The sequence below is a fragment of the Meles meles genome, chromosome 15 (assembly GCF_922984935.1).
Source record: "Meles meles chromosome 15, mMelMel3.1 paternal haplotype, whole genome shotgun sequence".
NCBI lineage: Eukaryota > Metazoa > Chordata > Mammalia > Carnivora > Mustelidae > Meles > Meles meles.
Window position 1 is genome coordinate 36,739,024 of NC_060080.1, and position 14,020 is coordinate 36,753,043.

Sequence of the window (14,020 nt, forward strand, 5' to 3'; positions counted from 1 at the left end):
GGTATCCATCAGCAGAATGTATAAACAAACTATGGTATATTCATACTACTCAACGATAAAAGGCACGAAGTGCTAATATCTGTAACGCCTGGGATGAATCTCAAAAATATCATGCTGAATCAAAGAAACCTTATACCAAAGATTATGTACCACATTTAATTTCTATCAAGTTCTAGAACAGGCAAGATTAACTTATAGTGACACAATTCAAATCAGCGGTTGCTTCAAAAATAGAGAAAAGGAATGATTAAAAATGGCACTTGGAGGGGCAACTGGGTGGCTCAGTGGGTTAAGCCTCTTCCTTCGGCTCAGGTCATGATCTCAGGGTCCTGGGATCAAGCCCCACATCGGGCTCTCTGCTCAGCAGGGAGCTGCTTCCCCCTCTCCCTCTGCCTGCCCCTCTGCCTACTTGTGATCTCTCTCTCTGTCAAATAAATAAGTAAAATCTTTTTAAAAAAATGGTACATGGAAACTTTATAGAATAATAGAAATGTTTTGTGTTTGAGAGGGGTATGGGTTACTTGAGTATTCATTTGTCAAAGTTGATCAAACTGTAAACTTCAGATCTGAGCATTTCGTTTATGTAAACTATACCTAATTTAAAAAAAAATTTTTTTAATCACTTAAGAATATAACCATGGAATCTAATATGATTGAGAACCTAAATCAGAGGATTAATTAGCAGGAAAACATCAACAAATCCAAATTCAAATCATGCAGTATTACCTATGTTCAGTAATTTTTAGATGATCATTAAAAATAAAAAGTATACGAATAACCACAGAAAACATAACATATCCAACCTTCAAAATAACTGCTATACAGTATTAAAGCAAAAGGTGTTAAAAGATACACAAATCAACAAGAGTACCCAAAAATGAACTTGTAGTAGCAAGAAATAATAATGCTTACATCATCAGATCCTGTCTCAGAAGGCCTTGCTTTTTTGGGTGCAATGACGGGGGAAAGTGATCCTTCAAAGTCAAACTGAAAAGACAACCCCCAAAAAGATAAAATCATATACATTTATCACTGTTAGCTGTTCAACTTAAAGAATTCGAATATCAGTTCCATGAATTATGGAAACTAAAGAATGTCACCAAAACTCATTTTTTCATCCAGAAAAACATGGTATGAATACTTTTCCTCTCAGGTCGCTGAGAAAAAGAAACGAAATCATATATGCAAGGCATCTACTACAGTGCCTCGGCTCACAGGCACTGCAACTGTGGTTTCTTTTTTTTTTTTTTTTTTTTAAAGATTTTATTTATTTATTTGATAGACAGAGATCACAAGTTGGCAGAGAGGCAGGCAGAGAGAGAGAAGGAAGCAGGCTCCCCGCTGAGCAGAGAGCCCGATGCGGGGCTTGATCCCAGGACACTGGGATCATGATCTGAGCCCAAGGCAGAGGCTTTAACCCACTGAGCCACCCAGGTGCCCCGCAACTGTGGTTTCTTTCTAACCCAACTTATGTGATGACACAGATCAACACTGCTTTAGTAGAACGAGGACCTTGAGCCATAACCCAAATATGCTAAGTACACCCAATGTTAGCCAAATGTCAGAACCAAGCAGACATTTATTTAGAGTCTGTCTATAGTGGACAGGCTAACAATTCTAGGGCAGAGGCAGGTAGCTACTCTTCAAAGTAAAGAGGTCTCCTCCGGGACCTACAGCCACGCTACATATCCCTGCCTCCCTCAGAGTTAGGTATGACCCTGTGACAGCATAACTATGAATGAAAGTGGATATTAGAGGTGCTTGGATGGCTCAGTGGGTTAAGCGTCTGCCTTCGGCTCAGGTCATGATCCCAGGGTCCTGGGATCAAGTTCTGCATCAGGCTCCTTGCTCAGCAGGGAGCCTGCTTCTCCCTCTGCCTGCCACTCCCCCTTCTTGTGCTCTCTTTCTCTCTCTCTCTCTAATAATAAATAAAATCTTTAAAAGGAAGGAAGGAAGGAAGGGAGGGAGGGGATGCTACCATTTCCAGGCCCCCCATTCATGAAAAATTCCACTGTATGCTCCTCTAGGCTCTTCTCCTTCGTATCTGACTGATGGAGTCAACCCCAGGACAATCTTTGGAGCCTCATGTTGAAGATGGCAGCTGCTGCAACAGACTGGGTCCCTAATAACTGTGCAGCCTCTTTAACTGCTGTAGTGTTATATGAGCAAGACTTACGTTTTTATTGTGTGGGCCATTATATCTTTTGAGGACTTTCTATCATATTTAGTCTATCCTAACACAGTTATATAAAAGCACTTTTCTCAACGTTTACTCTTATTTGGTTCCCCCCGCATCACCTTTGCCACCTCTGCTACTTCACATGGGCACTGAACTACCAAAGAATCAACCATAAGCCCATAAATGACAACGGCAATTTTCCAATGCTTTATGAAAAAAATTTACATTTTTATCCATCAATATCACTCATATGAAAGTTGATTTCTATAAAAAAAACTAAAGATAGCAATAAGGTAATTTTTAAAGCTGAAAGTTGATTTCTATAAAAAAAACTAAAGATAGTAATAAGGTAATTTTTAAAGCTGAATATTTAAATATAAATATTTTAATTTTTATAAATTATTTTTAATATTTAATAAATATGATATTTAAATACTAAATATAAAATGGAATAAAGTATTTTTTAAACTGAGTAATTCTTAAAACTGATCAATAGAAAAGGTCTTCTTACGAAGTATTCAAAGGAAACACATCCAACTCACAGACAAAACTATCAAAAAACAAAATGACAAGAGTAAAAATCAAAGCAAAGGATGCATTTCTATTAGCTATCTTAGTTAAAGCTTCAGCCAAAATTTAGTGCATATGTGCACACCTACATACACACATTCTCTCTCACACTATTCTAAGTACCACAGTCTAAAGAACGTTCATTCCTGCTATGGTTACCACATTTCAAGACCTAGGGTTATGAAAACAGAAATTATCTGATACGGATACCTCTTTGTAGCATATATGGATCTATTTTATTTTCGTTATTTTAATATTCTGCAGGGTACCTACCCGTTATACACTTCTGTAGTAGATCCCTGACCTTTATCATAACCTGATGTAAAATACTTATCTGCCTTCTCCTGACACTGTCAATTCCATGAGAGGAACTACCTTGCCTAATGCATATCTGAAAAGCCTGGCATCACGCCTGGCCTTCAGCAGAGGTTCAACTTCTAACTAATGAAAATATGGGCATCCTGAAGGACACAAACATTAACCCCAGATGCAACTGTTCACAGAATGAAAGAACCAGAAGGAAACATAATCTGGCCCAGTGCTCTCATCTAACACATCAGTAAATTAAGGAAGGCCCAAAGAAATGCCAAAAATCATTTAACTAGTCATTGGCAAAAATTCTGTACTGCCTACTCCCCCCCTCCCATTGTTTAAATGAAAACAAAAAAGAAAAAATCTGAACAAAGCAAAATGAAAACCATTTGCCACTGAGGGCCATTTCATCCTGAGCTTTGATGTAAGGACAAAAGAATAGCAAGGGTTTAATCATGCAGTCCTATAAATAAATGTGAAGCAACTCAGCCTCAGAACTGATTTCCTTATTCCTTCTTTTAGGACTGTTATCCAATAAATAAGTCAAAGAGCCCCATCCCTCTTTACAAAAGAAAAAATGGTGGGTGCTCCGTCATAACAGGGAAATCTGAGGGGAGGCCCTGGCTCTCTGCCAGAGAATGGAGCAGAAGAACCTGTATTCATCAACGAGTTCCACAGCACAGTCACACACAACAACCACAAAAAGCTGAAGCATTACTAAAATCCTCAGTTCCTAGTAAGGCTCAATTTCTTCATATTTAATGAAGAATGAGAAAATGTGGAATAAAGTAGTTTCCATGCAACTGTTTAAAATAAGAAAACTTTCCCTATTTTCCCAGGAAGGTTTTTCTCAAGTAAATTTCAGAGGGAAATTCTTCCATATGACAAAATAAACACAAATTCTTAAAAACAGTATCTCATTCAGACGTAAAAGGGCATTCATTTAACAAATTCACTGAGTATCCATCTATGCCAAGCACTACTACAGGTCCTAGAGACAGTGAACAAAACTAAACAAAAATCCCTGCTTCATAAAATTCACATTCTAGAAGGAAGAGAGACACACAAACAACACAAATAAGTAAAACATGCAGCATATTTAATTAGTACTAAGGGAAAAATAAAACAGTTAAAGGGGATAAAAGTATGGGGATAGTAACAATTCCACATGGAATGGACAGAGCAGACTGGACTGAGGTGCCACCTGAAGAAGACCTAGGCTTGTCTTGTCTGGGGGAAGGCTTTTTCTCCAGAGTTAATAGCAAGTGCAAAGAGTCTGAAGCAGGAACACTCTTGGTGTGTTCTAAGAAGAGAAATGGATGCCAATGTGGTGGGGAGAATGTGAGCAAAGCAGGGATGAGGAGACAAGATGAGAGAGGTAAGAGAGGGATGGGTCACATGGCACTTTGCAGGCTTCTGGCTTTTACTCTGAGTAGGAAAGAAAGGTACTGGAGGATTCTGAACAGAGTAACATGACCTGACTTTGTCAGACAGGATTACTTTGACTGTTGGGCAGAGAAGAAAATGAAACAAGGACATGAAATGTGAGTCAAAAACTGGCAACCATAATGACCAATGAGAGGGGCTCTTGCCTGGCTCAGTTGATGGAGCATCTGAGTCTTGATCTCAGGGTCCTATGCTGGGCATGGAGCCTATATAAATAAATGACCAATGAGAATCTGAAAAGCCCATTCCCGTTTACTTAGACAGGAATGATAGAAAATGTCTCACTAAGTTGGCAAAGGTTCACCACACCACAAATCATCACTATGCTGAAATGGGCACTTCTAAATAAAGTGAGAATGTCAAGTGGACAACCCTTTTTGAAAATTATTTGACCTAGTAATAGCTCTTCTAAGGTTAAATTCTTAGTAAAGGACGAGAGCTATAAGATCTGTGTTTGCAAACTATTCCTAATGAGAAAAAAAAAACTGATTTAACAATGCTCCATTATTAGCTGTTGGTTAATTATGACAAAACCACTTGGTAGCCTATCATGAAGATGATAAAATGGGGGGGTTTCCTAAGAATTTTTAATGATATTGGAATTTTTCATTTGTCGTGTTTATCTAAAAGGCAATACAAAGATGTTCAGAGTGGTTATCTAAGTAGAATTATTTTCTTCTTAATTCTTCAATTCTCCAGATTTTCCTCTGTAAGAATGTACAGTCATAATGAAGAAAAAAATGATTTTTTAAATGAATTTACTAGTATGAGACTAAAATGTACAGCTGAGTTACCAGACAGAGGTGAGTATGTTCTAGAGTGATTTTCTTCAGAGTAACCCAGGCAAGGTTGTCCTGGGAGCTATCTCTAGACCCAAAAGGAATCACCAATACTGAAGACACTACTCCGCTGGTTTTGTAAATAACCTTGTTAAAGGCCTCTAAGAAAGCTTCTGGGATAGAATGAGGGATACAGCTTTGTATCATTAACAGAGTAGATACTTAAGACTAAAGTCCTTTAAATCGCCCTCAAATCAAACCTTCCTCCCCAAAGACTAAGCAATTTGTGTTGTGAAAACAGTATGAACTACAGAGAAGAACACTAAGCCATCATTCAGAAGACACAGTCTAGGCCCTGTTTTGAGCAAATCACCAGTCTGTGTTCTCTCTGTGATTCAGTTTCTTCATTCATAAAACCAAGATGATTACTACTAATCCTAGCATAACTTCCAGTCATTTTACAAAGATGAAATGAGAAATTATAGTCAAACATGTTTTCCCATGTTACAAAACTCAATAATTATAATTACTAGTAAAATATGATCTTTAAATATTAAGTGACATGTGATTTACCATACAGGTAGACACAATAAGCCTTAGTATTATTCTCCTTTGTTGATTAAAGTATACCTATTAGTAAATTGATCTGTTACATACTCTAAATACTGTATTAACAATTATGCAAACATTACATTGGTAACAACAGGATAACTCAGAAAAAAAAACACAATTATATGTACTTACATTTCGGGTCCATGCTAAGCGATCTGTGTTATAACCCATCATGTTCATGAGACAAATCACAAATAAATTCCACTCGGAGTGATAACTGGGTCCTCCTGGAGCGCTGTGGACACTGTACCACTTGACAAGCATCTGAACAGCTATTTCCTTTGGCAGGATAAACTTAATTGCTTGCAAACATGTTTGCACTATTAAAAGCAAAGATTAATTTTAGTATGCTTCACATATGCATTTCTTTTCCCCTTTCAAAAAGAAAGTTTTTTTTTTTAACTACTTCAGTGTAAATGCCAATTACTCTGAAAAGAGAACTGTCATTACAGACCCAGTGGGACAAAAACATTCCCAGCTGATCACCTGAAACTTAAACCAACTACTGAATCCAAAAGGAACTGCTAGAGGTTTCAGGGCAGCTTTCCTCTCGCTCACTGACTGTGGATCAGAAATAAGACAACCAACAGTCCAGGTTAACCTGAGACAGAACTGATTTATACCCACTGCCCTAGCAATTACTAACAGCTCCCCGTTTTCCTCTCAGAAATACTCTAGTTTGGATAATAAAGGACATTCTATCAAAAACATGTAATTTCCACATGAATAAGTTCATATAAAATACTGCTGAAATACTTGAGTAAATATTCAATATTCAAAATACGCAACCTCAAATAACAATGCTTAACTATCATTAAACAATGTTCTCGGGCGCCTGGGTGGCTCAGTGGTTTAATCCGCTGCCTTCGGCTCGGGTCATGATCTCAGGGTCCTGGGATCGAGTCCCACATCGGGCTCTCTGCTCGGCAGGGAACCTGCTTCCCTCTCACTCTCTCTGCCTGCCTCTCTGCCTACTTGTGATCTCTGTCAAATAAATAAATAAAATCTTTAAAAAAAAAAAATGTAAACAATGTTCTCAATGAGTTAACATCCCTGTTAACCAAAACTTTATAATTTTTAATTATTTCTGACACCATTTACTTTATAAATATTTTACATCATGGGATCAGCCAATATTACATAATTTATGTCTTCCTTAGCGACTTCCTTAGTGCTGTGGAAATATCAGTCACAGTGCTACACTATCGTGCGACTATGCTGAAGAGGCCTGGGTCTGCTTTTCATAGTTAAGTGGCCTCAAACCACAATGTTTTTGTATTCTCACATCTTCTCTTTAGAGGATTCTCTTCTTCCCTTCCCACTGTCAACAGGCCCATCCTCAGCAGCATATCCTCTCTCATCAATTTGTTATGTGTGTATACATACAGCAAAGATTAGAGTCAAATAGAATAAATGCTAGAAAAATCAAATAACCAAGTTTGTCATGGTTGAATCCAGAACAAGTGTAAACCAGATACTGCCTAAGGGGCTGAGGAATGTTTAAAAGTAAAGTACAGAAAGTTCTAAGCAAAGTACAGAAACTTATGTGACTTCTATCTGGCTATAAGAGAGTAAGATTTTACTCTGCTTTCATTTATTTTATTTAGTCGTTATCTGTTTTCATATTTTTTTTTTAGGTTTATACTTTTGAGGTATATGCCCTTGAAATTACTTGGTTAAATATCTCTTGGAAAAGCAAGGTATCACTACACCTTCTCACAGTATCATTTTACCACACCAATGAAAGATAGTTCCTAAAACGGAAAAGTCATTCTATCCTACTTAACCAAATTCCAGAAACCACTCAATCTGCCAATGCTTTGCTTTGCCACTTAGATTCTGAAACTAACAGATGTTGTGAATTTTCTTATACATTGTTTTCTTAACTTACGACTGTTGATAAATACTTCCAATTCTTAAATTTTACTATTCTCTATTCAGAAATATCCTCCTAGTATTTTTCAAACTGTGTTTCAGTAACTTAAGCAGACTCTAATTTTATTAAAATACACCTGACTGTATTTTGACTATAACACTGAGTTTTAGTCAATTAAGGCAATTATGTTAATTTCTCAATTTATCTAACAATCGAAATATTTATTTATTTTTTAAATTAACATATAATGTATTATTTGCTTCAAGCGTACAGGTCTGTGAATCATCAGGCTTACACAATTCACAGCACTCACCATAGCACATACCCTCCCCAATGTCCATAACCCAGCCACCCTATCCTCCCCCCACCCCGCAGCAACTCTCAGTTTGTTTCCTGAGATTAAGAGTCTCTTATGATTTAAAACCACCACATATACCAAAAGATTATTTTAGCTGCTTAGGCTTCCTTGTTTCTCAGATTTTCTTGCAAGAGGCATATCTACTCACTGCATGGCCTTCTTCAACGTAAGAAATCTCAGAGAAACAGAACGAGTACATCCTTCAAGTATACCCCTAGTCTTAGAGCACACATGAGTAGACACTGAAAAGTGATGCCCAGCTCTTCACAGCTTCTCCACTAAGTAAAAACCTCAATCCCACAGCTTCAAAAACAGCAAATTTTTTAAAATCCCAATTACTATTGCAAATCAGCAAAGACTACAATTCTTAGCAATCAAACTGAGAATACACGGAAGTGAGGTCTGACCTCAATCATACCTAATTCAGAGGTGGCAATTTCAGGAATAGTGATCCTAACCATGGAGCCATTACTCAATTCCTAGGGGAAAGAAGGAAAACAAACAGGAGCACATAATTAGAATTTGTGCATTCTAAGTCTCTGAATGTCTTAAAAATGGCTATGCTTTATAAGACTGCCTGTCAAAGTAAAATTCATACAATAAATGAAAAATATTTTTCAAACAGAACCGAATACTTTCAAATTTCAGAAACTGTAAATGTCCTTATTTAAAAAACATTTCCAGGGGCATCTAGGTGGCTCAGCCGTGTTAGCATCTATCTGCCTTTGGCTCAGGTCATGATCTCAGAGTCCTGGATTAGAGTCCTGTGTTGGACACCCAGCTCAGCGAGGAGTCTGCTTCTTCCTCTCCCTCTACCTCTCTCCTGCTATGCTCTCTCTAATAAATAAATAAATTATTTAAAAACAAATAAATAAATAGCATTTCTAAAAGTTCTTGTTTTAATGAAATGTTTAATTTTTATACATACACTAAGACTCATCATCACTAAAAAAGATTAACTTTCAATGAAAAGACAAAAATCCTGGGGCACCTGGGTGGCTCACTGAGTTAAGCCTCTGCCTTTGGCTCAGGTCATGAGCTCAGAGTCCTGGGATCAAGCCCCGTGTGAGGCTCTCTGCTTAGTGGGGACCCTGCTTCCCCCTCTCTCTCTGCCTGCCTCTCTGCCTACTTGTGATCTGTCAAATAAATAAATAAAATCTTTTTTAAAAAAAGACAAAAATCCTATTAATATAAAATTTAACTACTTTTTATTAAGATTTTACTTATTTCTTTGACACGAAGAGAGAAAGAGAGTACAAGTCGGGGAACAGCAGGCATAGGGAGAGGGAAAAGCAGACTCCCCACTCAGGAGGGAGCCCGATGTGGGACTCAATCCCAGGACCCTGAGATCATGACCTGAGCCGAAAGCAGCCGCTTAACCAACTTGCCCCCCAGATGCCCAAAATTCAACTATTTAAATAAGATTTGTTTTTTAATAATTTTTAATAATAAAGCAACTGTAGAAGGGTAAGCAGAATTACTTCAAATTCTTTAAAGTAAAATAGTACAAAAGACTTTTTTTTTAAAAATCATAAAAAATGTGTTTTCATGTTGCAAACAGAATTCTCCATTCTTACAAATTTGAAACGATAGTCGTATTTCTTAGAGAGCTACCTAATCTTTTAAAAATAAATATACTTACCAGAGTTACTCTGTTACAGACAGGGTCTCTTATGGAATGAATGTAAGTTCCAAGCTGTTGGAAAGTACAATCCTCATTATACAGAGAATCATGAAGTTTTGAAGAATCCCTCAGTTCTGGAACTGGGGAGAACAGAGCCACCTGTAAACAGTTATTAATACAACACAGATGAAATATTTTTTGAGGAATTAAGGATAAAGAAAGCTCTTTTTGTACATGGTCTAACAATTGTACATAATGATTTAAAGCCATTCTGTTCTCAGTATGATGAAGCACCTTACAGCAGACCAAGATCTTCACCCAAAGCAACTTGAAAAAGTCAGTAAAATAGTAAAACATCTGATCAATAGCACTGGAAAGCTATGGAGACAACCTAGACCTGAGCGGCCAAGATCTAGGAGAGAAAGAAGGCAATCACAGGGAGATGGTCCAAAATTCTTACACCACTTTTCCTGGTCTTGGCATGTGCGACATTTGGTGGGGATTTTGTAGGGAGTATGGATACACTGAGTGTGCAAGGAAGGCCAGTGCTAAGAGGAAAAAGAGACAGCAACACTTCTGGCAATCTTACAGAGCTAGATACATAAACTGTAACTTGAGGCAGCCAAGGCAGAGAAGACTTGAGGATCTAAGGCCCCAGAGTGAAAGAAGAGCAATGAGAAAGCAAACAAACAAGACAGGTACATAGTGGTATCTCCCCTACAGCCAAATGTTTGTTCTGAATATATGAGAACATTTACTTGCTCAATTGTAGACATGCAAACAAAAAACTTAAATGATCTTAATTACTAATTACATACACATGCTTCCAGCTTTAGATTGAGTCCTAAACACTGACCCTTTTTGTAATTCTATAATTCAAATCACAGGACATCTCTAAGTGAATATCTTATCAATAATGACAGCCCATCAAGTATAAGATTATTTATTATATTCAACCTTCTACTCCCACAGCTGCCACAAAAAGTGAGCTGAGGTCCATTGGTCCTGAATCTAAGTCTAACTGCACAATCAATCAGAGATGTGGGAAGTCATCGGCTAATGCATAATACAATGATCTTGTGACTCCATGGCTACCACAAAGACACTAATCATTCCCGGGTTAATGGAATTCTAAGAAAGTTAGGAACCATTTTACATTATAAAAGACAAAAATTGGGGTGCCTGGGTGGCTTAGTGGGTTAAAGCCTCTGCCTTCGGCTCAGGTCAGGATCCCAGGGTCCTGGGATCAAGCCCCGTATCGGGCTCTCTGCTCAGCAGGGAGCCTACTCCCCCCCCTCACACCCCACCTGCCTCTCTGCCTACTTGTGATCTTTGTTAAATAAATAAAATCTTTAAAAATAAAAAAAAGACAAAAATTCCTCCAAATCACACAAAATTCTGACACTTCTCCAGCTCCCTTTTGAAAATTCTGTAAATGTCCCGCTTTAAGGGAAAAAACTCAATAATGCACATATTTAAAAAACAAAACCAAGGCCTAGCCATTGACCAATAAAACTGCTTGCACCAACCTTCACTTTCAACTGCCCCTAAACATCTGCACCCAAATGTCTCTCAAATACAGACCCCCTTTCTTCAGGCTTCCTAACGTGGTAAGCATGGGTGTCCACCTAGCTTGCTCAGAGAACTCTGAGCCTTGTTCCCCAAAACCTCTCCCCAGAAGAGCACAAAACCAACCAGCTAACAGACTCTGCCATTTCCGCTTCTCCAGACCTCTCATCTCACTCCCCTCCTTTCCAATATGCTGGCATAACTCCTCGGATCCTCTTCATGCCTCTTGAATTAGCACAGAAAACAACACTTGGAATCTCTTTGGTCTAAGTCCCAAAATAAACATCTAAAACACAGAGCCTAATATTCATAACTCCATCCTCAAAAAGCTGTAATGTTCTGGTGATAGCATTCAGAATAAAAACCTTTTCATCTTTTCTGCCTTTAAGAACATGTTAGAGTCTAAATCCCAAATCTAACACTTACTAGCTATATGACTTTAGATAAGTAACCTTTTATCTCTATGTACCCATTTGTAAAATGGGGAGCAGTATCTTCCCAACAAAGCCATTCTAAGAGATTAAATGAGTTAATACATATAAAACATTTTAGAAAAGTGCCTAGCACATAGAAAACACTCAAAAGCAAGTTATTATTACCCATCCCCTGCCCTGCCCCACCCAAGAGGCGACCTGTACTTTTATTAAGCATTCATTCATTCCCCAGTCTCACACGCTACATGATGGAAATATGAATATTCAGAGAAATGTTCTGCACTTACCTGCCTCCACACTCATTTCCCATGAGATTCCTTTTTGCTCCGAATGCCCCATTTAATCTATAGATATCCTACTTATCATAAAGGTCCAAACCAACTTAAACATGCCCCTCAGATATAAGCTTCTCGTTCTGCCACATCAACCCATCAGGATATATCCTTCTATCAAGAAAACTGCTGTGGCACTCTCTATTCCTCATTCCTAAGTCTTAATAATCTAGCTTAAATTGTAATTTCTCATGCAGCAGTACCCTTGTTCCACCCAAATCAATTATGAGGTTCCTAGATGAAAAAGAATGTCTCATTCTCATCTTTGTAGTACCTTACACATCACAAGGGCAATCATTAAGTTTACTGAATCATTTGTTTTTGAAAACATATATATTCTACCAAGTATTACCTGAACTTCTAATTCTGTCATTTTTAAAACAGAAAGAAGTTAACCATGGGAAGAACTAATATTTGAACCAAACTTCTTTAAAACACTATTGACTTTTTAAAATTTTAAGTATTTTTTAATTGAATTGACATATGGTACATTATTAGTTTCAGAAGCAGAGCTCAGTGATTCATCAGTCTTATATAATACCCAGTGCTCATTACAGCATGTGCCCTCCTTAATGTCCATCACCCAATTAACCCATTCCCCCATTCCATCTGCTCCAGAAAACCTCCGTTTGTTTCCTATGAGTAAGTCTCTAGGGCCACCTGGGTGGCTCAGTTGGTTAAGTATGTGCCTTCAGCCCAGGTCATGATCCAGGGTCCTGGGATTGAGTCCCACACTGGGCTCCTTGCTCAGCAGGGAGTCTGCTTCTCCCTCTGCCTGCCACTCCCCCTGTTTGTGCTCTCTGACAGATAAACTCTTTTTAAAAAAAAGAGAGTCTCTAATTTTAGACAACACGTAATTCATTACTCACCTCATCCAAGGATCCAAGTAATTTACTAAGAGGCTTGGGAGTACTGACACCATCAAGTGGAGTGCTGGGCCGAGGCATCGTGTTAGACATTGTCAAGGAAGGAGCTGGCAGTCCAGGAATAAAAACCTTTCCCACCTTTAAGCAATAAAAAGATGTGGGAAAAAATATTGGCTTTAATGTATCATATCCTTAAATAAAATGTTATGGCACATAAGCATAAATTTCTTTTCATATTCTAAATTGTACACACACCGAACACATCTAAAAAATGAATTTAAAAAAACTAAAATTTTAGTAATTCCACCATCCCCTACAAATATCTTGGTACAATTTTTCTTGGTCTGATTCCTTTTCTACATTACTGACGACTTATTTTGGCATAGGAAAGTGGGTGAATGCTAATATAGTCAGAACATAATACAAAATCCCATATACTATGCATTTTCCTACATTATTGGTGGTAAAGACAGCAGGGACACTAAGCGTTCTGAAACTATAAGCAGCAATCTTGTTGATGACATCTCCAGTCAGAAAGAATGAACATCAATTACTTTCAAGGGGCTAAAAAAAAATGAAGGTGATGCTCCAGATATTAAATCCAATGTAATCCGAACTGTGCTCTCGAGCTCATCATCTGTCTTCTTCCCTCATAAACTCTCAAATATTTCCTCAAAAAACTTAATGTATATTCTTCATTAAAAGAGTGAGTTGACCACTTATTTTGGCTATTCATGAGGTTCTCAGGAAAAACAACAGAAGTTCAGATCCACACAGGCTGAAAACTCTGATAAGACTCAAAAGAAATAATCAGAACTCAAGTGAAATTCTAACAAAATCCGTATTTATGTCCATATATTACCCCAAAACTAATAAAATTACAAAGTTAACCAAGCAAAATCCTCAGGATTAGAAAATAAAATGAGGGTGAAAACCAGTATATATAAAGTTTTTAAAAAGCTACAAGAGGGCGCCTGGGTGGCTCAGATAGTTAAGTGTCTGCCTTCGGCTCAGGTCATGATCCCAGGGTCCTGTGACTGAGCCCTGCATCCAGCCCCACATT

General features: G+C 37.8%; 1 protein-coding gene across 4 annotated transcripts in view; it reads right to left on the reverse strand.

The window, feature by feature from the left end:
• ANAPC1 (anaphase promoting complex subunit 1) overlaps nt 1–14,020 on the reverse strand; it is a 102,798-nt gene that overhangs the window by 69,191 nt on the left and 19,587 nt on the right. For 3 of the 4 annotated variants that reach the window (XM_045979420.1, XM_045979421.1, XM_045979422.1), the window contains 5 exons: nt 12,961–13,095; nt 9,775–9,915; nt 8,551–8,611; nt 6,031–6,218; nt 913–987 (listed from right to left, as the gene is read on the reverse strand). In XM_045979420.1, coding sequence (XP_045835376.1) covers nt 913–987; nt 6,031–6,218; nt 8,551–8,611; nt 9,775–9,915; nt 12,961–13,095 — 600 coding nt within the window. The remainder of the gene's footprint in view (nt 1–912; nt 988–6,030; nt 6,219–8,550; nt 8,612–9,774; nt 9,916–12,960; nt 13,096–14,020) is intronic. The other variant, XM_045979423.1, reaches the window with a different exon arrangement.